Genomic DNA, 25,933 nt, shown 5'->3' with positions numbered 1-25,933 from the left:
AAAGGACATGCCTGGTCTCAGTACACGTCTCAAACTATGTGCAACTAGTGGATGATGTCACCGTGTTTAGAGGGCAGTAACAGCTTGTCTTGACAGCCGTCCCCAAAAGTCCAATTTGGACAAGACTCAGGAATCTCACAAAAAAAAATCCCAAACAATAGCCTGAAGCTGTTCAAGAAAGGTAAATTAGGAAAACAGAGAAGCTGCAGGAAAAAAAAAAAATCTTAATTTTGCTCTGCTTCCTCTCCTGCCATGTGAGCATGACAGCAAAGGCATTCCCAGGAACAGGAGGTTCCATGCACTTGTCCTGCCAGAGACACTTTTCAAGCAGAGAAAGAGATCAGTGGGTCCAAGTGAACTGTTGGTTGCTCCGTTCCCTAAGTCAGAAGTTGCAGCACAAAGAGCTGTGTCGCTGCCTCTGAAAGACAAACCTGAGCTGAACACAATCTGATCTTAAATATGCAAAGGGAAAGCAAAGAGATTGCAGAAGGTGTCCGGAGGAGAGAAGAACAACAAAGGAAAAGAAGAAAAAAACCCCCAAAAGTTTGGCATCTAAACTTCCAGAGTTTATTCAGTTTATTCCAACCACAACCCAAAAGGTCAAATCTGCAAACAGTTTGCAGGGTAACACTACCCAAAGCTCTGCTCTGAAGATCCCTTTCTTGGGAAATTCTAGGAAGAGAAGGAAAAGCAGAAATATACTACATTAAAAAATTAAACTCATGTTTATCTTTCAGGCTGCCTGATTTGTGACTATTTGGGACCGGTGCTGGCAGAGCAGAAGAAATTCTGGATTACCCCACTTTCTTCAAGAGGCCTGGAAGCAGACAAAGCACAACAGCAGCCGTCCAGCTGCTGGAGAGAAGGAATGCAAACTTCTGTTCCAACAGCAAAAAAAATATAACAGATATGATTCAGGATTTTTTTCCCCTCAAAAACAGCTGCAGATCTTGCAAAAGGAAAACAAAAGGCTGGAGCGCATCTCTGCCCTTCACCTCATCCCAACACACACAACTCGCCAGGACACCAGGGCTTTGAGCAACCTCATCTAGTGGAAAGGGAACCAAGGAGAGAAACTACAAAGGTGCTTTTTAAAGGAAAAAAAGATTGAAAATTAGGAAGGAATTGTTCCCTGTGAGGGTGGTGAGGCCCTGGCACAGGTGCCCAGAGAAGTTGTGGCTGCCCCTGGATCCCTGGAAGTGTTCCAGGCCAGGCTGGACAGTGGGGCTTGGAGCAACCTGGGACAGAGGAAGGTGTCCCTGCCCATGGCAGGGGGTGGAATGGGATGGTCCCTCCCAACCCAAACCATTCTGTGAATGGTCCCCAGAAGAAGTGAGTGGCCACCACCAGGTCAGGATTCCCAGTAAACCATTTGTGCTGCCTCTCTCCATTCAAGAGCCAAGCAAGTAGAGAACCTATTCCTGAGAAAAGTAGAATCTATCGAAAAAAAACAATTCCTCAAACTTCCTTCTACCTTCCCTTTCATGGAGATCTCTCTCTCCACCTCTGCAAATCTAACCTAGACAGAGATGCTCCCTCTGACACTGCTAAAGAGAACTATAAAATGACCGTGGTCCAACATGACACATTAAGCAACATACCAAAAACTAAACAGCACGGAGGTGTTTCAAATAAGTAACAGGACTGCAGGTGGAATAACAGGATCGGAGGTGGAATGCAATAGTTTTCATACTGGTTTTCTGAAATTAATGTGGTCACCAACGTGGGTCACCGCAGTAACCACCATTAATTGCAGACTACAGGAGCCTGGTCTGATGTTTTCTCAACCTCAGCAAGAAACACGTCCATAAGCTCTTGGATAACAACAGGAGAAACAGTGGTGAGTGTCAGGACAGGGAGTCCACCTGCCCGTGTGCTTTAAGAAAATTAACAGCTTCCTGCACACTGTCCCAAATAAAAAGACCTTTTAATTTCTTTACCTTCAGTTTGTCCCACAGCTTTGCTGCTTGTCAGGGCAAAGCCCATCCCAAAGTACTATAATCATTGGCTAACTCCAGACTAAATTAGCTCAGCCCATTCCACCTGATGTGAAACACAAATAAAAACCTTTTGGCTTTGCAAAATGAAGCTGTTTGCTCATCCTTTGTTCAAGCACTAGTCCTTCCTCTGATTCCCAGTTTTCTGCTGGTAGCTGAGGCTGACCCAAGTCCTCAGACTCGTTAATGGAATAGAGGCACAGAGAGTAGGTACCTTTGTCTACAGCTGCCAAAGCATCCCTTTCAAAATAGAAAACAGATCACCAAGAATATGGGTTGGAGGGGAGGGGAGGGGAGGGGAGGGGAGGAGGCACCAAACCACCTCAGCGCAAGGACAATGGCATGGCTGAAGCTGACACATCACCCATGTGCAGATGGGCTTTAACCAAAAAATTTCTAACCAGCAAAGCTGGCAATTCCAAGAAAAACCATCTCAAAGACTATGGAGCAAAGTCAAGACAAATTAATTAACTAAGCTGGTATCCCAGAGTATCTTCAGAGTTTCATACCTGAAAATCGATGGCCCAGTTCATCTAATCTCTAATACACATAAAGAGTCCTCATAAAGTAAGTAAAATGTGGCCAAATCAAGCAGTCATGGTTAGAAAACCCAATTTTGACCATGAAAGTTACCTTTGATTTCTTCCCCAGCTCAAAGAAGCTGAGTGCACAGAAACTCCATAAATACAACATTATCAATACACTGTGTGCAATGAATTCTCTTTTCAATGTACTAGAAAATGGCTACTGATAATCCTCATTTCCATTTTCCCACTGAGAAACCACTGAGATAAACCAGCATTAAGAAACACTTGAGTGAAAACAAAGCATTAACAAATTTGGCAACAAGCCATTTGCTGTACTTTTATTTTTATCCTTTTTTTTGGAAGCAGGTAGGATTCTATAGGTGGAAACACAACCTTCTCTCATTGCTAATGCTGTTGTCACTTTATTATCAGTATTTAGCAGATAACCCCAGAGTAGTGTCATAATAAAACCCCAACTACTCAGGTTTGGTTTTTTTTTCACCGTTGAAACATTTCCACACTACTATCACTTCCATCTTACCTCAAGCACTGGGCCAGCTCCAAGAATAATCTGTTCTACTCCGCTGGCAAATCCCTTCTGGCTGAGGGCGGTGAGGTGATGAATCAGAAAGTTGGTGCTCTGTGTCTTTCCCGAGCCGCTCTCTCCTGAAATCACGATGCACTGGTTCTTCTTCCTCTGGAGCATAGCATGGTAAGCCACGTCTGCCACAGCGTAAATGTGGGGCTCCAGCTTCCCCAGCTGATGGTTATCGTACATCTTGACATACTTGGGGTTATAAATAGGTAGGAACTTGAAGGGATTAATAACAATGAGGATGCTGCCCACGTAGGTGTAGATTTTTTCCTGCTTGAAGCGGTTTCTGAGATTTTCCAGGAGCGTTTTCTCGTTCAGGTCCGGCAGACCGCACAAGTCATCGTAGTCCTTCTGCGGGGGCTGGGGGAGGAAGCCCCGCTCCACCATCCTGCGCCGCTCCTCCGTCACCCGCAGCCAGGACTGGAGGCTCCCATAGTGGATGGAGCCATCCAGGTTCTTCTCCCGCAGCAGGAAGCGATAATCCTCGCCGCTGATGCGGTTCTCCAGCGCCATGCGCGGCCACAGCATCATGCGCTGCACCGGGCAGTCCGTGGGGTTGAGGATCCATTCCTCCCCTCCAAACTCCTTCACTTCGGCCAACACGTAACATTTTGTTTTCTCGAGCTGGAGTTTGTTGATGAGCGAATCGATCACCTCGGCGGCCGTGGACGTTTTCCTGGCGGTGATGGGGCAGTAGATTGTCCCCTCTGCGATGCTCCCGGGGTAGATGTGCAGCGTGTACTCGCTATCCTCAAAGCGTCGTCTGCCTCCAACATCATTCACACTCATATTGGATCCTTTCCCATCAGTCCCTGCACTGCATAGTCAGGACCGTGCTGTATCTTGTCAGGTCATCATGTTAGCAAGGCTGAAAGAAACCAAAATAAAACCAGGTTAGGTGTTATCCTCCAAATACCCCAAAGCTGTAGCAGATAATACTGTGCACACAACACAGGCTCCCCCTCCTCATATGTAACTCCCACAGCACCTCGAGCTTTTGCTAATTTTGCCCTCAATCTGAGGTATCAGAAAGACCCTCAAATTTTCAGTGAAAATTTTGTGAGCAATACGCTAGACAATCTCCCGAATCAATCTCATGGGTGCGTGGTATTCAGCACCCACAAATTTTAGCTGCTTAAACAAAATGACCATCACCTTTCCCTGCACACCTGGCTCTTGCCCCAGATACATTTTTCTATGGTCCTGTGCCAGTGAAGAGTAGATAAACTCCTTTCCTTCCTGTCCAGGAGATTTTGAACCCATGAAGATTTAATCAGCAGCACTTTTGCCCCTACCAAGTCACTCTTTTTCAGAGATGTCCATATCTCACACTGGGTATGAGTTATTGCAAGCAACTCCCTCATACATCGCACTTTTTATTTCTCTTGTACTGCTTAAAACCAAACAAACGCAAATCTTTGGCACTGAAACATCAAATGCAGCTGATTTCTCGAACTTCACCACTACAAGAAGATAACACACCACCAGCAGCCCCAAATTAAAGCAAACGCAGAGTTAAAGGGCACCGGTTCTCTGCCAGTTCTAACAAACTCCAAACTGCCCTGGAAGATGTCAGGAGTTACTCCAATACAAAGACAAAAGGGAACTAGGGAGAAAAGCAGGACCCTCAGAACCAGGACCTGGGCTATCAGGTGGCAGTGACACTTTATACAGATTAAAGTCTACAGGATGCACATCCTAAGGTGGTGTGTAATGTTGAGCTCTCCGTTGAGCACTGCCCCACTGGAGCAAGACCTCACAACTATGACAGGTGCCTCACAGCATCAACAAAATGCTCAAGAAGGGTCAAAAAACCTGAAGTCAAAACCCACAACAGGTTTAGGGAACTTCAGATATTTGATGCTGGAAAGAATAGTCAGCACTGGTCACCCTGTCCTTGCAGTCTCCCCCACGTTCCCAGATCCAGAACCTTCAGTCCAAGTACAGCCACCCTCATTTTCCACATCCACTCCAAGGCTGGGATTTGGAGAATTGTTTCATTTCTGAGGCCCTCAAGTGAACAGCACTATTTTACGCTGTATTGTTTCTCGCTCCAATATTTCATTAAGGATATTATCCCCAGCCACGCGCACTTCAAAGCACAGAAATTAATATGTCCCAGTGAAATACATCTGGCAGGGATTCACGGCGCATTGCTTGGTAGCAGGACATACATTATACACCAGGAAGTGTTCCAGCTGCTTTCCTATGCCTTTACTACAGGCACAGATGCAACACGGATGATGTCAGGGAAGTGCTGGGTTGGGCTTGCTTTGTGTAGCTCTGCAACTCCAGCATCAGCTTTTCATCAAGAAATGGGGAACAAATCCCCCACCATGCTTAAGCTCAATAATTCCTCACCCAGATTTTACTTCAAAGCTCAGGCCAAGAGGGCTGGCTATTTTTACTGGTGTTATCAGAGCGTATTCAAGATTGCTGACTCACATGAGAAGTGCAAACATGACTTTAAGTTGGTTACCTTGAGCAAACTGACCTTGCCTCCTCCCTCCTGCACACTCAGTAAGTAGGCTATAAAGCATCAGGCCACTCCACCCCACCCACCCAAACATCTCTAGAGATGTTCATTCTGCATGGAATTGGTGTAACAACAAATATCTGTGCCTTCTGTATCCAAACAACTTGAATCCAGCAGGATCGCGAGCCAAGCGTGAACCCCACGGAGATGCTAAAAGCCTCAGCAGCTCTGGGGATGCAGAAGAGCCAAGTCCCCCCCACAAAACCATTCAAAGACCAGAAGCTTCCAAGATCAGAAAGCAAAGGGATGTTAATTCGAGCCTTGTAAATCCCAGGGGTGCCACGGGGTTTACTGGTAACAACCCCAAACATGGCTCAGAGTGTTACTGGAGGTCAAAGCAACGCTAATGAAGTTAATTGGTTGTGGTCTCCCACGCTCATGAGCCTGGTCCTACTCGGCATCCAACACGCCTCGTGCATGCAGCCGGCTTTTCCGAAGCACTTTGGAGAAAATAATGCAATGAAATATCCATCCCGAGGTAATTAGCATATGCCAGGGAGAAAGGCTCTCCTAACAACAACCATTCCAGCAGGCTGTTCTTTTAGCTATTACATGACTTGAAAAATTAGTAATATTTTTGCGTTTAGACATAAAAAATTAAACAGGAACATGAAAAGAATGACACGAAGTTTGTATTTTGATACCCATTAGTATTTGCTCTGTGCACTGTTTTAATTAAAGGCCTTTCGAGTCTCTGCATGCTTACATTTACAGGTGAACATGCAAAAATGATGCTACACTTCAGTCATTTATACATTTTGCCTACTGCAAACTCCTGGGAACACTCTGGCCAAAAATCCATGGACTCTGCATGCCTATGAAAGGAAACATTTATGGCCTTTTAAGTCAATATAAAATCATGGAATAGTGTGAGTTGGAAGAGGTTTTAGAGCTCATCTCATTCCACCCCCTGCCATGAGCAGCAACAACTTCCACCATCCCAGGCTGCTCCAAGCCCTGTCCAACCTGGCCTTGGACACTGCCAGGGATCCAGGGGCAGCCACAGCTGCTCTGGGCACCCTGTGCCAGGGCCTCCCCACCCTCACAGCCAGGAATTCCTTCCCAATATCCCATCCAGCCCTGCCCTCTGGCAGTGGGAAGCCATTCCCTGTGTCCTGTCCCTCCATGCCTTGTCCCCAGTCCCTCTGCAGCTCTCCTGGAGCCCCTTCAGGCCCTGCAAGGGGCTCTGAGCCCTCCCTGGAGCCTTCTCCTCTCCAGCTGAGCACCCCCAGCTCTCCCAGCCTGGCTCCAGAGCAGAGGGGCTCCAGCCCTCTGACCATATATTTTCAGCCTAATATTTTCTATATCCTTTTCCATTTTCTATGCTTTAATGAAGATTCTTCTCAAATTAACCCTGAATTCTGATTTTGCTCAATTTTACAACACTAACATAGTTTTATTTCCAACATAAAAAAAGCACAACCTCCAAACACGGTCATAAATTAATTCTATTACTTGGGTTCTCCGACATAACAAAATAAATTACTATTTCCAAGGGGAAGGCTCAGAGGTCCTGATAACACTGACAATAATCATCTGATTATTGGCAGGTTGACAGAGAAAGACTAAAACTTTGATTGCCAATTAGGCTTTGTACAGACACTAAACACGTAAATACTGGTTGATTTTTACGTTCTGTGTGATCGTTTGCTATTTGACCACAGTTTAATACCCATTCAGAAAGATCAGCCTCAGTGTGTTCATTTTCAGGCACAGCGTTAGCAACACGTGGCAAAAATCCAAAACAAACTGTCCACTGGAAGCATCCGAAGCCGGCATAAATAATCTGTGACAGCTAAAGCCTGAAATCATGGGCAGAGTTTGCCAAATACCGAATGATTTGGAAAAAACAGGGATCAGTGTCAGTGTTGAGGCTGCTAAAGGGGCAATTCTGGAAGCAAAGTTCACTGGGTTTATTATAACATCCCCTAAGCTGGCAAGGGACTACAGAAACGGGGAAACTTTCTCCCCATTCCCAGTCCTCAGAGTTCAGTTCTCAGGACAGCCTGGATTTATCCATCCACCAGCACATCCCAACACACACTGTGCAGGGCAGTAATTCCTGGTATAGATAAACTTATAAAATCTGATAAAGTAGCTGCCAATCTAAAAACACTTCACTGCTTAATCTGAATCTATGGGCACAAGAGCTCTCCGGATGTTTCTCCTGCAGCAGCCAACAGCCTCGTGCTGCTGGTACCCGAAGTAACACCTTGGTGACATCAAAACTGACACCAGACTGACACATGTGTGACAGCTACACACAGGAGGAATACCCAGGTGGAAGCTCAACATCTTGGTTATCACTGCACCGTTTCACACGTCAGTTCCTTTCAGAACCTGCATAATGCTTAACCCTCTCCTTTTATCATCTTCCTTTTCCATGCTCACCGTGTTTTTCTCTTCCCACTGTTTGCTGATGGGAGAGAAACATTATTATTGTCACTTAATCACCTACGTGGGCCCCTCTCCAAGAACCTTGTGTGCAAGTGCAGGAGGTGGTGGTACCCAAACCACAGATTTATGCACCCAGGTATTGGTGTGGGGAAGGTGTGAGGTGCAAAATTTCTCTAAAATTATTTTCATCCAAAAGAATGAAAGTTCTATCACAGGAAAAGTGAGATTTGGAAGTGTTACAGAGATCTTGGAATGGTTTGTTTTGGAAGAGACCTGTAAAGGTCATCTAGTCAAACCCTCCTGCAATGAGCAGGGATGTCTTCAACTCGATTTATAATCACAACTCAAATTTACTTCTTAAGGCATGATAAGCTTGGATGGGGGAAACAAATACCCATTAGCACTCCAGGATTGTCCACATACAGAAGAAAGGTCTTTTGGCTGAATTTCAGAGCAGTTTATTTGGACTGAGGCACCTAAGTAAGATGCCAAAGCAGTGAGACAACTTAAATTAGAACAGAAAATGAAAGCAGAAGTGGAGACACATTCCCAGAGGCTCTGCAGCAACACAGGACCCTGCTGGACCCGGCACTGAGCCAAAACCAAGCCCCGCAGGCACCAACAGCGAGGACATGCAGGCAACGGCAGCAACATCCCAACCACACATCTGACTGCTTCAGGGGCTTCTTTCCTCTCCCCTTAAAAATTCTCCGTTTGGTCCCAATTGCTTTGAAAGAAAGAAATTCTTCTTCTTCGCTAAACCTGCTTTGTCTTGCTCAGAGTTCAAGGCAAATGTGGGTGAACCTAAAAATTTGGTGTCCTTTCACTTCCTGCAAACCCAAGTGATTTTGAGTTAAACATTCTCGATGTCCCCAGTCCAAGTCAGATTCGTAAACTGGGGTTTGGCTGTTATTGTCAAGAGCCATAATAAAAGGAGTGTCAACCCTTGGTCAGTGTCACCCATCCTGCCTCAAGCAGAAGGGAATACTTCTGGAAGTAAAGATGCCTGTACAGCCAGAGATGCCTAGTCAGCCTCTGAGGGGGATTCCCAGAACATAAAAGAAGCAGTGACACAGCTCACCCTATGTAAATCATTCCCAAAGACCTACAGTTGCTCACACTGGAACTAAAATAGGTTGCAAGTGTTCTCTAAGTTGTTCCTGAGCTCAACAGCTTCTTCCATGGCCTGAAAAATTTGAGACAAGTCGTGTCGGGCTGGTTTTCCCCTGTGTCTTTCCGTTTTATTCAGCATTTCAAGCAACTCTGTCACCTCCTTGTTTGTTCACTTCTACAGTGGAGGATGACTCTCGAGCTTCGCTTTGGCACCTGGGAGCTCCTTGCTGGGCACTGGAGGTGCTTCTCCCTCTCTTTCAGAGATGGGCTTGGTTGCCCCATTCTTTAATCAGACACTGGTATTATGAAGTTCATGGATACATAAAGCACCTCAGTGGACGATAATCCTTTCCAGAGCCTGGTATCACCTTGTCTTGAGGTTTTGGGATTTCCCTATGGTGTGACAACCACTCAGTGGTTCCTCTTCTTCTAAAAACTGGGAGGTGGGTGAGGATGTTGCTATCCATCACATTCCTGGTGACGCATCTCCTGTGGAAATCTCTCAGCTTCTACCAGACCTTTTAGCTGAGACAAAATGAAAACGGAAATAAAAAAAAACCAAGCACAACTAAAAAAAAAATTACAAGAAAAGCTGTTGTGAAATGAGTTACTCCTAAAATGTTAAAAACGTTTCTGATGAAGGAGGAACTGAATTAGGACGTGAATAACAACACGATCACTTATGCTTTCCCTTGAGGTCAAAGCACTTTCTGTGCAGGCAATGAATCAGCATCCAAGGAATTAATCTGGGCTATGCATGCCTGCATGACTCCTGCCTCACCGGCTGGAGATGCTACCAAAGGCACAGACAGGTGCCAAAGAAATGAAAATTAAATAAAGGAACTACAAGAAGGCTTGATGAGGTCTCAACTGAGGCAGCTGCATAGGAGAAATGACTTTGCTTCAATCACAGCATCTCAGTGTGATGCTGGGAAACCCAAAAAAAGGGTGCAAAGAAATCCTGCCCCGGATCGTTCCTCCTCCTTGAGCTTCGGATTTGAGCCACTGAATCTTGACTTCTGGAAGCACTTCTGTTCCCCCAAAGCATGCCCCTACACAGAGAATGGGATCCTCCAGCTGCTCCCTTGGCTTTCACTGCCAGCAACCAATCAAATAGTAATATAAACCGTAAAATTTAAAGAAACAAAAGGAATTGCTGGTTCCTCTTTCTGACTGCAATGGTGGCACCCGTTTAACTTCATATGCTGCTCCCACATTCCCTATATGACTAATGAGAACTGTCAGTGAATGGCAGGGATTAACAAAAAGGCAGAAACTAAGGAAGAGTCTGGTGTATCCCAAGTGTTTTGAGTCCTCCAGGGGAACAAATCCTTGCTACATGTTGTTTTGCTGCTTCTAATGGCTAATGAAGTAGTCAGTGGCCAGAGGTGGGATAACCCTGTTCCAAACACCAAGACAAATCTGTCATTTATAAAACTGATAGGATTACATTTATAGCCCCTTCAGGTTTTCCTGGATTAACTCCAGGCTCCAGCATCATCATCAGACAGAGCATCCCTCACCAACACAGCAATTCTGTTCACATGAACAGCCGAAATATCAGATTTTCCGACCTGACTGGTTGGATTTGCTCCTCACGGGTGGACACAGAGCAGTTCAGCCTCTGGAAATAAATCTGGAGTTGATATCCCAAAACCACAGATCACTGTCAAATCCCACACTGATGCAGGCGCAGAGCAGAGCCAGCGAGCACGGAGACAGCTGCAGAAACTGCACATGGACTCAGGATCTCCCTTTTAGCTCTACAAGCATGTGCCCAGCTATTTATATTTTAGTTTGCAGCTAAAAATTCACATATAGAGCCTGAAAACCAGCAGCACTTACAATCGAAACATTTTTGAAAGCCGTTAAAAATGAAGGATATGAAGTGTAAGAGCAGAGCGACACTGCCAAGGACTAAAGGAATTCACACCAAGGAGCGTCTTCCAGCCCCAAAATAGCTGCAGAAAATACCTTTTGAGAGCTCAGGAATTACACCAGCGTTGAGGACAAGGTGCTTCTATCCTAGAGGAGCTCAAGAGCTTCAGAGAACAAAACCTGGGGAAATCAAGGGATCCCTCTCCTCCTAACACAGCGCTGCAGGTGCTGGGAGCAGCCTGAGGACTGTCGTGCTGAAAAGGAAGCTCGCTGAAGGATGTGGAGGCACTCCAGGACCACTTCCAGCTCCAACAAGCACCACACTTGAAATAACAGCTGAGCAAAAGGCAGAAGTGTTTCCAGAAGCACCAAGGATTGCACAAACACATTGTGCTGGCACCTAAATGCCACCAAATCGCAGCGATAGGAAGTTTCCAAAGATAACAGCAATAAAGGGCAGCTCGTTAAACAAAAAAAAAAATTTATATGTTATCACCAAGAAATTATTTCTCATCTGTATGATGAAATGGCAGAGTATTTTGAATATTGCCCTATAAATATATATTCATCTATATCAACTCCATATATCAATATACTGATAAATATCAATATATAGATCCATGCCAAAGGATTTTGTTGGGTTAAAGAATCATGTCCTCCCATAGATCCTCAACATAGATCCTTCCTCAACATTCTCTGTCCTTGGGAAACTCAGCCCACTTCCAGCACAAGCCAAGACAAACACTGACACCTCTCAGCCTTGCTTACTGTGGAGCCCACGGACACAGGAAAATAAACATTAAATCACAATGGAAGTGACAATACCTGCGCTGTATTTCCCTAAAAATAGAAAATTAGGGACAATTTACATAACTGAATGTCACTACATTATTTCTGAATACTGGGTCAAATAATAATTAATAATTTCAGATGTTTTTCCTGTAGTCTTAGGAGCCTTGAAGTTACTATGAAGAAGATAATTCAGCTTAGGAGCAAAGTCAAATTTAAGTGCAATGGCGTCAGGAGAAGATGTAATAATGTGGTTACTGATGTTCTCCCTTTCCTCATTTTAAGGAGGATTATGGACCATGACGGATAGCGAGGAAGGGATGGTTTTAAAGCCTTCTCACAGAAAACTCATTTTGGCAAACAGTCCATTTCAAAGAAAATTTTCCAGTGTTCCCTGCACAGTTTTATTGCATTTCACAAGAATTATTACCTGTGACCCACCAACACAAACCCATGACCTTTCTCTTCTGCCAAGATGATTCCAACTTTCCTCCTGATAGGACATTCACTACTCAAGATCAAAATGAATAATAAAAATTAACTCTGGCTGGGCAGCAGCCAAATCCCAATTTTTCCCATTTTAGGTAGAACACACCTGCTAACGAACAAGAGTTTCGAAGGCTGATTCTCCAGTATTTCAGCTCCATCTCCTACTTCTTAAGCAAGATTACAATCCAGCTTTTCTCAAGCATCTGAATAGGAATAAAGTTATTTTGGGGAGTCCCCTAATCTCACAGTGCCGTGTGCCCCTGCAGCTGCTGGTTTCTCCTGCTGCAAGTCTGATTTTCCAAACAAAATAACCGAAGCTTCCCCTCCAGCCCATCCTCATTCTTTTAAACCCTCCTGAAACGAAGGCAACCTTCAACTAACTTCACCCTTCGGCTGCCTCTCGTCCTTGCACCTCCTTCCCGTTTTCCATGGGCGATGAAATCATTTCCCCACAGAGAATCATCTTCTCTGCACTCAATGGAGGTCAGCCCTCAGCAGCAAGAGCTGCAGCCTAGTCAGGAAATCAAGAGACTGCTCCTGACTGGATTTAGTTTCATGTTAAGTAAGAGGTGATGCCGTTTGTTATCTGTCTCCTCTCCACGTTCAGTGTCTCAAACAGCTTAGTGATATTTAATAACCTACAGATTTTAGCAGAATAATATAAGTAACTTATAAATAATTGATCTATTTTAGGGATTTGATCTCTGTAGCCAGACCATACAGGTACCTTCCACTCCTTTAAACCAAGCAGCTCAAAATACTCCAAAATTAGTGTTTCTTTTCAATGCAGAACTACTGAAAATCCTGTAGCACCAACATGAAAGCACCCTTCTGCCCCCTGGTCCATGCAGGAGCAGGATTCAATAGAATCAATCCAGAGACTGATTTAAGGCTGGTAGCAACCTATAGATTCTCTGCACAGCCCATACAGCACAAGGAATAGATCTTAGAGCACTCAGAATTGTGCTGTGGAAGATCAAAGGGAAAAGAATATTAAAACTGTACTGCCAGATCTTGCCTAGTTACCTTACAAAGGAAAAAAAAAACCAAAAAAACCCTAAAACCAAAACAAACACCAAACAGGATTAGTCATAGTTTAAACAAGACTTTCAGCAACGAGTTCACAGAAAAAAAAATAGTATTTTTCCTCTAAAGGCCATATTTATAAAAAATATTCAGCCCACAGATCATGATAATTTACAAGCAACAGGAGGAATAGGATGTTAGATTTAAATCAACCACAAACCAATATATTCTATCTGAAAATTAAACTGTCAGGCAAATGCCACAACACAAGAGCGGCTTTTAAACTTGAGGAAGAGTGTTCTGAAAGCATCAGGACATGAAACCAAAAAACAAAAGCCTTCTCACAATGCAAGAAGTACTGAAAAATCCCTTGAATTAGAGCTGACAGCTTCACTAAAAATAGTTCTTGGCAGCTACCTGAAACACAGGCTTTCTAGTTCTTTGAAAACATTGGTATCAGACAGAGAAGCAAAAAAACAAACCAAAAAAAGCAGGAGCTAATGAAGTATTTAATTGAAATATTTCCCTTGTCCCAAGTCCCTCTCCTGGAGCCCCTTCAGGCCCTGCAAGGGGCTCTGAGCTCTCCCTGGAGCCTTCTCCTCTCCAGGTGAGCACCCCCAGCTCTCCCAGCCTGGCTCCAGAGCAGAGGGGCTCCAGCCCTGGGAGCATCTCCGGGGCCTCCTCTGGACTCTCTCCAGCAGCTCCAGGTCCTTCTGATGCTGGAGGCAGCTCTGCAGGTGGGGTCTCACCTGAGCAGAACTTGAAGCCCTGGACAAGCAAAATTCAGTTCCTCCTTAAGGTCCTCGGGTTATTGCTTTTCCTGATGGATCAGATACACTGACTGGAGGCTGCAGAAATTCAGAGATGTTTGATGATCGGCATCAGGGAAACAATACATCCATTAGGAATGTAATCATTCACCTTTTTAAAATTAAATAAGCAGTAAATAATCGAGGATCTACAGCAGAGGCTCTGACCCAGCATTTTACTGTAATAAACATGTATTTTATGGTGCCTCTGGGTTATTTAAAGCTGTTTATGGGGGTTCCCACACCTTGTGCTAATTGTACATCACTGATAGGATTAGGAGGAAAGCATCCCTGATTTCCAAACCTGGGAAGCAGGTACATCCCTACAGCCACCCAACACAAATAAGGACAGACAGAACCTACAAATAAGGACTAAGATGACACTGAGGAACAAAGACATATGGAGACTTTGCATTTCATTTGAATCTTCCCAGTTTGGGGCAAAAGCTGGAACAACACCACAGCTCGGATCAGGATTTCATTCTGCACTTGGGTAAGAGCTTCTACCTCTCCCAGCCAAGCTACAGCTCAACACAAACTTGGGGAGCAGAGAAATGTGTCTGTGGAGAAAATAAAATTCAAAAGCACATTCTGGAAAATAAAATTATTTTATAAATCACCGCATTTATCCAATAAGGCAGCAATTAAGTCGATTGAGATAACAGTCTGTATCTCATTATATTCTCCAGAAAAAAAACCAACCCATCTCATCTGGAAGCTGAAGATCTGGCTTCTTGGGAGATCAAGCAGCAAAAATCGAAATATTCACCGGACTGGCAGTGGAATGATTTCAGTGCTTCAGTGAGCACAAGTTAAACCTGAACATATTCAAACTAGCAGAGTGGATTTGCTTTTTCTCATGTGTCCTTTGTCTTTAGGACTACTTTTCCATCCAGAGTATGATGTGGGGGCTGAGATTTTCAATTTTTTTCCATTGGCAGGCATGATATTTCATTAGGATAGAGCACTGCTATGAAAAAGAAATTCTGACCTGATCCATCCTCAAAAAGGGAAGATTAAAACAAAGGGAAAACAAACAGCCCCAGAGCATAGAGCACGGAGAGAGGTCAGGCATCCTCAGACGGCTGAAGAAATTAGATGACAGATTGCAGCAGCCCAGAATTAAACAGCTCCAAGATAAGTCCCCATCCCAAGCTGAACCATCTCGGGGAGAAAGAGAAGCTCCTCTAAGCCAGGTCTGTCAGGGTGCTTCTCCAACATCTGTTCCTGCATTTTCCGCCGGCCGCTCCCAAAGCGGCTCCGGTGACGGATTTGCCCTAATTGCAGGCGGTGGATAATCGCCCTTATCCCGAAACGGGGTGCCCAGTGCAATGTGGAAACATCTCCTTTCCGACTCCTGTGCTCATTTCCTACAAAACCTGCTCTAAATCTAAAGCCTCCCATGGGATACCTTGGCTTTGAACATGTCTGAGGTGATTCTATAATTATTGAAGGAGTATAAGCTGTGGCTGCTGGGTTATTCCCAGAGAAAGTCATCGGGCCCTCTCACCTTTTACTTTTCACCATGAGCCAACCTGTCCATCCCAATTTTTCCCTTCCATGTTCAAGCGAAAGCAGAGGCACCTCCTTCCCACAAAACACACAGAGAGGTCCCTATCTTAGTGCAGAAAACCATTGATTACACCTGACAGGAGGTGAGATCCCTCTAAAAACTGCAGTACACTTGGGTTTTTAAGCCTCTTCCTTAATAAAAAATATTAAGTATATTTTAGATACTTTTTGTGCCATCAGTACAGAAAAAGACAATTCTGCATTGAGCAAACTCACAGTGAAGAATTGGTTATAAACATAATCCTTAAGTTTCTTGAAGCTCTTTAAAAATTATTATGAGCAATTAGCTTCCACAAGCTTGAAACAATTCCTAAACCTGGCATCGCCACCCTTGGGAAGGGACAGGACACAGCCAAGGTCAGCTGTGCGTTATCTGGAGAAACTGAAACGCGATGCTGATCCTGGTGGAACAGGCTCAGGTGACACTACTGGCTTCATTTCCACCTTTTATTTACATGAAGGACAACTGAGATGGGAATGACAGGCCCTCCAGATCTTCAGATCTCCGTGGTTTTCCACAAGCACATCTTCACTTGGAAAATATATGGATTTCTCTAATATGTTTAGGAGAATCCAACATCGATCATAAAAGAGAACCCATGCTTTTCTGCCACACTAAAATACGATGTTATATCACAAACCTCTCCCTAAAGTTCACAAGCACCTTCCAAAATCCCGCCTAAAAATATTACACAATTTACTTTTCTCAAGCTATTAAATCTTTAATTCATATTCACCACATTGCAAATACTCCAGGTGAAATATTTCTAGTCCTGTGCATGTGTCTTATCTTTTTCATACTCAAAGGATTTATTTCAAAACATTCATCTCCCCAGCTACCAACACACCTCAAAGTTCCCCGGGAATTGTTTCATGTAGAGCAGAAGTTTGGGGAGGGGGACAGTAAATCCTTTTAACCAAACGCTTTCAGATTACGACAAATTATTCAACTGGCACAGGGCCAGCACAACTCTCCACAGCAGAAAAAGAGGTCAGGCAAATCCAATAACGAGTAATTAAAAAGACAAGTCAACAAAATTAGTTCAATTTTCTCACTGGAGGCAAAGTAAGGTCATTATGGAACAGGGACAGGTGGGGAATGAAAAGGAGATTCAGCAATAAAATAATTAAAAAACCCCAGAATATTCAACCTATTGGGTTTTGGAATTGCTTCCACTCCATTTCACCAGCAGAATTAGAAACATTAGGACAGCAGCGCTGCCACAACAGGCAGGTGCCCGGGGCCATGACATCCAACAATCCATCCCCTCTCCCTTCGCCCCGCAGCCATCGCAGTGTGCGGAGCAGATGCCACCTCTCAGCTCTCATCAGCCACGGGAAGACACAGCGTGGGTCCGACGTGCCCAGAGCTCCTGGGATTAGCTGCCAGCATGAGCACGGTGGGAAGAATGTGCAGGTGTGTCACCCCTGTAAACTTCAAAATACACTAAGGAAAAATTCCAAGTGCCCTAAAAAGGGATTTATGACACAGGGATCTCAGCAGAAGGGTTTGGAGGACTTGTCTTGGTTTGGATGAATGCCAGGTTATTGCTCGTTGTTCAGACAGGACCAAAACAGACCTGATTTCTTTACCATCCCTGATATTTTCACAGTGTCTGTATTCGTTTGGGGGTTTTTTGAGACATAAAATGATAGGAAAAGTTCCTTCTGTTCACAACAGGCCCATCCTCATGTACCTCCCTATAAAATTCTGTCCCCAATACACCAAGTCCACCTATATTGTGAGCACAATTCAGACCAGAAACCTGAGATTTAACTGACTTTTCAGGACAGAAAACTTGTTTTCTACCCTGTCTTTCATCCTCAGTCAAAAGTCCCTTCCTGCAGAAAACCAGCCTAGGATTGTTATCCTTGTCTATACCCTGGCTGCAGGCAGAAAGCAATCCAAATCTTCCCAGAGATTTAAAGGCATAAATGTGTTTGTGCTGTCAGTGCTTGGGGTCTGACAGACACAGAGGAACCTAATCATTCTTCTCCTGCTTGTCCTTGCTGACTTTACACCTGAGCCTCAGGGATTTTCCACTTTCCTTGAGCCTTCCCAATGAAGTCTGTGGTAAAACTCATGAGCAATTTGACTTAAACAAACATCCTTAACCCTGACCTTTAAAGGATGATCAGGTTTGAAGGATAATTTTTTAATGGGTGAGGGCTTTTGGTTGTTGCCCGTATTAAAACATGTTTCTCTGAAATAGAAGTTTGGGGTTTTTTAAAAATTTTATTTATTTTAATGAAGAGTAAAAGACAAGACCAAGTTCCTTGTCCTCGCATTCCATAGCCTGCTGGTTTGAGATTCCCCCCATCAAAAGTCACTCCAGGTTCTCATGTTGCCATGAGGAAAGTACATCCTGCATCTCCATCTTCCAAACTGCTACCACTGAAGGGATTTGATGATTTATCATCCAACCATTGACATCCCTCCTTGCAAGTCTCCCTTATCACTTTTATCCCTGTATCACTTAGATCCCAGCTACAGCCCTGAAATCAACTAGGTAGAGGTTTCAGCATCAACAGTGTGAAATACAGCAACAGATTTGATGGAATAAAGCTGCTCCCAGTGATTAGAGAATCCCAGAATGGTTTGGGTTGGAAGGGACCTTAGAGATCATCTCGTTCCAACCCCATCATGGGCAGGGGCACCATCCATTATACACCATCCCTTTTTAATTTTCCAATCTCTTTTACAACGCCAATTATCAGCAGACATATTTTCAAAAAATTTCTTCTCTACTAAGACCATGAATTCATAATTTATATTAAAGGACATTAATTTCTACAAAAGCAGTAAAAATAAGTCCTGTGTGGGAAATGGGTGTTCTTGCTGCACTGTTTTGTCAAGTTAAAAAATACACTGGCGTTCTGGTTTGCATTCATTCTGGCTCCATTCATCAGTAAAAAAACCAAATTTTAGTTTAAAAAAACCCAAACACTATGGAAGTGTGTGCAAGGAAGAGATTTCCTAGCCTAAATTACCAAATAATCCAACTGAGTATTTTTTCCTCCAAATTTCAGTCACATCTTTAGTCCAAGGACAACCTGTTCACCTCTAACACAAACCAATTGAAATGAACTTTGCTCAAAGACAGTCGTAAAACAGATTTGTTTAAGAAGGAAGGTTTCAACTTTTTTAGTACCATCCAGATGCTCCTAAATTTGCCAACTTCAGTGCATTGCTCCAGTAACTTAGGTAAATTAGTGAAGCCTTGGCAGCCATTCACAATTGCATCTGAGTTTGTTCTTCACAGTTTGTTAGATAGGAAAAATTAGTTAGGTAGGAAAAAACCCAGAAAGGGATTGGGCTTTCTCCAAGTACATAATTCAGTTTTAGAATTTACATTAACACTTAGCTAGGGGGATTTGAGCAGGAAAGATCCTCAATCCGTTAAATTCACCACAATATTTACATTCCTACCTTTCCCAATAATTAATGTTATGGAAATGATGGTTGCTCTTTAAGGAACACATCCCACTAGCAGGATGGGGGGTTAAGTAAGTCTAATAAACATTCCAGAGTGAGTACATGATTGCCTTGTCCTCGCGTTCGTCCTTCCTGACTCCTCTAAAAGACAACAGGAGACGGAACCTTCAGAAAGTCATCAAGACTTCAACGACTTCCCAAGTCACCTCAGAGCCTCTCGGAGGACACGTGTGCCTCCGCCTGTACCTGAAAAGCAGAGCACATCTCGGCATCACACAGGAAAGCAAATTATGTCCACATAATTATCCCTCCAGAACGCCTTGAACAACATATGGTATGGAAATGAAACTGCCTGAAATGGATTAACTCGGCTGCGTGATGAGATCCACAGAAGGGAGCGTGAAAAAAAAACGTTTCAAAATGTATTCAGTGTAGGATCCCACAACTAGGCACATTCATCATCCAGATAAGGTAATGACACCAGGAAATGAGCTAAGTAAATCCAAGATTGAAGTTTCATTTTCTGAAGTGCATCTGTTTGGCTCGTATTCTCCTGAACTCATCATTCAGCCACCGCTGGGTCTCATCTCGGAAGCAAAAGATGCAAGAACATAAATCAAAACAGCTCCTTTGACGAGCAGCTGTGGCAAACGTGCTTTTAATTTGATTTTATAAATAAATTAACTGCATCCCAGCAGGTCCTTGCCACAGCCCTCCATGACATCTCCTTTCAGGTTGTCCTTTACTGCCGGGTTCAGGGTTTTTTTGGGTGGTGTTGCTACGGGAAGTTAAACCAGCTGGTTTTTCAGAAGAAAATGAGAAGCACTGGATTGAGCCAAAAAAAGTAACAGGAACAGCACGTTCCTGCAGAGGAGGTCACATCCTCCAACACTCCTTCCCTGTGATCATCTGGTCACTGCTTTCTATGTTTGGGAATGAGGAAAGCCAAAAGTGAGGTGGGCTTACCATGGAGACAACCAGCCAACTCAAAACCTTTCTAGGGATGGCAAGTATTTTTCACACTTCATGTGCCAAGAGCACGAGCAGCTGGCCAAAACTCTGGCTGCACGTGACCATGGTGGGACTCTGACTTTGGATCAGGCTGGTAGAAATGTTGTTAACTTGTCCAAATGAGTCAAGTGGAGGTCCATCACACCAACCACCAGAAATCCTGTCAGGCTGAGACACCTAGAAAGCATTCGACATCAAGGCTTGGGGAAATTTCCAAAGGAGAGCCTTCATATTCTCCATGCCTAAGGACTCTGCTCACCAGTTCAGGTTTAAGGTGAACGACTCAGGCAGATAAATACTGGACCAAGACCAACCAGGTGTTAGGAAGTTTTAGTCCCATGAGTTCTGCTGGCAAACATTCACAGGAGCACAAATGAGAGGAAAAACCAAGCAAGACCCAGACACACAGAAGCTTTCAAAATTAACATATGGATACTTTACGATGCATTCAAATTGAATTTTGAATTGTCTCCACCAAAATTACACAAGTTGATGACTACTTCGTATGTCCCACGTGACTGCAAATGCTGATCAGGACCGATTTTGTCCAACTACAGCCTCCTCCATCCCCCTCCCCTGTCTCTCGACACCCCATTATGTCCCTGAGGTTTCCCTTCATTCCACACCACAACCAGAGCAAACGGAAGCACCGTTATAAACCAACACGAAGAATGATTCAATCAGATGAGCATCGAAGCCACCAAATGGCCCACCAGGGCATTGAAAATATGAATTAGGAGAAATATAAAGCAGAGAAGGTCAGTTAATGAGTTTACATAGAAATAGGATGAAGTGAGAATAGATACTTCATCTCCAGTAATATGATGAAGAACTTCAAAGGGTTTTTTCAGATTCATCTTGAGCATGGCCACGTCATGGGCTGGCTTTGCAAGAGGTGAACCAAGGGGAGCTCTCCAAGGGGTGTCCTGGTGTTATTTTGCAAAGAATTCCCCCATAACACAATGCCTCAACAGGAATTTTGTAAAAGGACAGGGAGAAACCACCTGCATCTACTAACTCTACTGCCATCTCTATTCTAGTGCTCCCTGCCATCAGCTGCAAGACCCCCTCCAGAAGCAGTTTTCCCTCCACTTTTTTCACCCAGAAAGCCAAAAAATCTACATCATAACGACCAACACTCTGGAAACTCATAAAGACACTTCAGAAGTACCCAACTTAAAATAATTTTTATCCTCACTCTTTCCAACACCAGCCACCTTCTGACACCAACCCCATACGTCACTGAAGCTTTGAGGCTTGGGGCAGCCTGACTCACTCATTCTGTTCCAAGGCAGAAAGTGCTGGACCTCCAGGATTCCCTCCAGGATTGCAGGACGGACGAGAGGTTTTATTTGCAAGGGCAGCAATTTGCTTCTGACCCTTGCCATCCCCCTGCTCCTCCTTGCCAGGCTGCCAGATCATGTAGGCGCCAAGGGAACAGGCTGCACTTATTTCAGCCACGGGGCTGGAAGGCCTGGCCTGACGTGGGATCTGCCCACAGACACCGGATTCTTTACGCATTTTCTGCATGCACACCATAGGCAGTGCCAGAAATACCGGTCACGTGGGAAAACAGGAAAATATTTTATTCCTGGGCTAGGGAAGAAGCCATCGAGCTAAATGCGGCTTTGTTTAGGGGCAGGAGTGCCCCATCTCTGCAACAGGGGCAATTCAGGAATGCTGATAAGTCTGTTTTCCGTGCATAAATAACCTACGTTCAAGCACAACCGCTTTATCTCAGGGAAGGATAAAGCCCTCGGTGGCAAGGCCCCAATATTTGTCTACTCGCTTATCAAGCAGGAGCCTTATTACAAAGGCTAATTCAAGTGGAGATTAGATTTCCCGTATGGAGGAACGGACAATAACATCAGATATTCTTCAAACACCAGTAAATAAGATTAATGAAGTGCTGCTCCCATGGGCTTTCACCTCCACAATGCCTTAAAAAACAAAAAAATCCTCATCCTGGTAGCTCCAAGCAAATCTTTCCAAGGGTTTCATCATATTTCAGTGCGCAGACATCACCTCGCTTCAGTCGGCCAGCAGCAACTACAAATAGCCTGCAGGAAGCCACTGATTTCCTGAAAAGAGGGTTAACTGAGAATCATAGGAAACAGAGAAAATTAAAGCTGAGTCTAACATCTTGACTCGGCTGAGGAGGGAAAAAAATACAGCAGCAGCAGCAGCACTGAGCATGTTCAGACACCTGAATCCATGCAAAATTTAATGAGACTCTTAAAAACCACAGACCTAACAAAGAATTACCTCCTTCAGCACATCGTACCCAGTCTAGGCAGCTTTCACATAAAACCACCTACCGGTGACCATCTAAAAATCTTAATTGGAAATAAACCCAACTCAGCGCTGAGATCCACCGAGCGCATCGCAAATTGCAATACTTTGCATTTAAGTGCTCTCAGCTAAAGGACTAACTCAAAAACCGAGCAGCAAAACAGAACTCGGCAATCAGTGAAGCTTCACGTGCTCAACAGTTGTGCTGACTGATCAGACACAGGCAAAAAATCAACTCAGGGCTCTGCGGGAAACAATCTGAAATAAAAATGTCAATACCAAACAAAGCAGGGAGCTTGGTTTTAAAATGTCCTAAATTGTGGCAAAATGTTGCACAACGCAAAGGAGTTCCGGAAAGCACAGAGTGAACACGTAGACAGCAGGTGAAAAAACGAGAAAAATTGCTGAAATGTAAGTATTGTAGCAGCCCTCCAAAACTGCAGGGACTGCAGGAGACAGATGCAGAACAAGGCAGTGATATGAAAACCATAACCCCACCCGTGCGCTGCGGACACCGTCACACGCACAGAACAACCGCAAGGACAGGAATGTGTACGTGAAATGGAAGCAAAAGACGAATCAGAGCAATCTGGTATTTAGAATGTCACTGTATAAATTAAAAGTTGAGGGGGATAAATCCCTCCTGAAAAAGAGAAGAGTTAAAGCTCCCTTTTCCAAGCCCTTATCCCAGCCAGCAGAGCAGCTTCCCTCTGATCTGAGAAAGGCAATCTTGCCCTGCCCCAACCTGCCAGGACATTGCAGCAAAAGTCACTGTTTTACATGACTTTGTTGCTTTTCTCTTGTGTCCCAATAGATCCTCACTGCATTAACTTTGCGTTTTTAATCTATACTCTGAGGCTCTTCCTCATGTGGAACTCTAGACCACTATCAAGAGGTTGACTCCTCTGCCAGCTCAGGATGCTGATCTCCAGTTCCAACCCACTCAGGAATGAAAAAAAATAGGAAAACCACCACTTTTCATGATATTCCAAGACTCTCCTGCCACATATTTGAAAGGAACAGCCTCTAAATATTTATACTTCCCTTTCATATTCTCTGCAGCTTTTCTCTCCCTTACATGACACCTACAGTGAGGAATATCCCACAGCCAAGGCTGTAGGTGTGCCAAGACCTACATCTCTCCTTGATAGACCCTACACATCCATCTCAAACAACAGAAGTGTTCACAACTTCACAAGAGACCTGGGACGGTAATTTGGGCACATGGCGATACAATAAAAAGGTAGGAAAAGCCTAAAAATACTATTTAACACTGTAAATAATTTATAAAATAATATTAGAAACCTACAAAACATTCGACAATGCACTTCAATTGGAAAAAAAATCCCTAAAAATAAGAGTATAGCTCATGAGGATATTCTCACATCAAACCACCAGTGACATCCTGCAGGCTCTCCTGGGTCCCGATGGCACGATCCTAAACTCCTGGTGGAGCAGCTCAAACTCTTTGCTCCAAATAAAAAACAAAATTGGTCTTTCAAAGATTTAGAGCCAAGTTGGTTGAACCAAAACCAAGGGAGAAGCATTTATATTGTCACTTTTACCAGGAGAACGAAGGAGAGGAGGGCAGGAGTCTCTGCTGCACCACAGCCCTGAGCAAGGAGCACCTCTACCTATGCCCTCAGGAAAAATAAAACTAAAAATTTCCTTCCTGGCTGAAGAATTTCCTAACTGCCACACTAAACCCCTGCAAATCAGCTCTACCCGAGAAACCAGAAGTGAACAAACTGTTCTGCTGATTGTGTCATTGACCTCAAAGGGCCTTTCCCAGCCCATCCCCAGTAGGGCAGGACCCTCTGGACAGGCACGTGCCTTGCTCAAAGCAGCAAGAAGAAACCCTTCTCACCCTCCGGATGAGTTCATCAAATTTATCACCAATTCCCTTGAGATCTGGGAGCATCTCACCACCTTCTGTACTTCGAGAGATCCCAGGACCAGAAAAACAGCCCTTGCTCCAGGAAGGTCCTGGTTCAGCTCCGGTCTGGAAGCACGGGCTGCTCCTTTGATGGCCTGCCAGAAGTGGCCTCCAGTGAGGAAGCCCGGGATGAGTCACGCCACCGGCAGAAGGAACTTGCCAGTCTGGATTGAAACGTTCAGATGAAACTATGGGATTTTTCTCCCTGCTCTGCCATCTCCCTTTGTGCACAGCAACTCCCAGTAATTGCACGCTGCCAGGCAGGCAGTCCGGCAAAGGGGAAGCAAAAATACCCGGCAGACACAGGGAGGGTCTGCCAACCATGGCCTTGTCCTAAAAACTGAGGCAGGAGGGTGTTAATGGACTGAGAGGATCATTTGGGAAGAGCACCATAAAAGCTTTTCTGGTTTTTTACTGACTTCCACAAATTCCAGTTGGCATTGGGGTTTATTGCTTTCCACACCTGCAGAGCTCTGAGCCCAGAGCTCGTACTGTGTCTGCAGCATATCTTCAAATACTGTGTCCTCTAATCCGAGTTATCTTATACATAAATCCAGGGAAAAAACTTTCAAACCCATGAGACAGCTCCAAGAAAAAGAAGTTTAGCCCTAGTGGCCTCTTCAACAGGGGATAAAACACGTACAAAACTGATCCATGTTACGTGTACAAACAGTACAGGTACAGGTAGTCTTTTTATGAAAACATAACATTCTGTGCATTAAAGACTTAAAATTAATTCCTTTTTCCCACAAAATCCATTTTACTCAACGATGGGGACAAGGTATTTCTTTGTTTCATTCACTACCTCAACCTACTGCAAGCCAAAAGCATATTAAAGAATAAAAGCAGTAGCAACATCTCCTCTGTCTTTTCAGCTCAATTTGGCAATTCTGGCAATAAAACTCCTAATTCAACATGTTCTTTACTTAAAATTGAAACTGCAGGACATCTGCTGTAGCTGCCGAGCTCACTGTGCACCAGAGCATTTCAAGTCTCACTCTGTGCCTCTTTAACGTTGGGGTTTGGTTTTTTTTATCTCTCCAGCCCAACCTCTAATTTAAAGGAAACTGTGCTGGATGCTCTAATTGACCCCGTTCTCTTCCTTCCCCAGTTTGTCTCTATAATTAGCCCTTCCCAGCGAAGGGAATCAGCAACAAGACCTTTCTGAGCCCCACCCTGCAGACCACAGCAACTGCCTTGTATTGTTTTTGCCCAGAAATCAACAGCTTTAGGACAACAAAAGGTTTAAAAATTGGAAAAAAAAAAAAAAAGGCATGATCAAATGTGTATTGATAATTTTTCAGCACATTACGGTGAGTGAAGCAGGTAACCCAAAATTTCACTTGAATCCCTCAGCAGTACTTTGTAACTTGAGCAAAATACTTGTTTTCCTCAAAATAACGCAGAGTTGCACAGCTGCCCACCCCAAATTCACCCGCCCAAGACTTCCCCTGGGGATCTCAATACATGCACCAAACACAGAGGATTCCGATCTCCACTAAGGCACCAGAAGGCCCCACACCTTGTTTC

The 25,933-nt window shown here is 44.2% G+C and overlaps 1 protein-coding gene across 12 annotated transcripts in view; it reads right to left on the bottom strand.

Moving 5' to 3' along the window:
* MYO9A (myosin IXA) overlaps positions 1 to 25,933 on the bottom strand; it is a 176,072-nt gene that overhangs the window by 140,599 nt on the left and 9,540 nt on the right. For all 12 annotated transcript variants that reach the window (XM_048317888.1, XM_048317887.1, XM_048317894.1 and 9 more), the window contains one exon: positions 3,066 to 3,987. In XM_048317888.1, the coding sequence (XP_048173845.1) occupies positions 3,066 to 3,908 (843 nt within the window). In that variant the 5' untranslated portion in view covers positions 3,909 to 3,987. The remainder of the gene's footprint in view (positions 1 to 3,065; positions 3,988 to 25,933) is intronic.

The sequence above is a fragment of the Corvus hawaiiensis genome, chromosome 13 (assembly GCF_020740725.1).
Source record: "Corvus hawaiiensis isolate bCorHaw1 chromosome 13, bCorHaw1.pri.cur, whole genome shotgun sequence".
NCBI lineage: Eukaryota > Metazoa > Chordata > Aves > Passeriformes > Corvidae > Corvus > Corvus hawaiiensis.
This window is presented reverse-complemented; position numbering and strand designations above follow the sequence as displayed.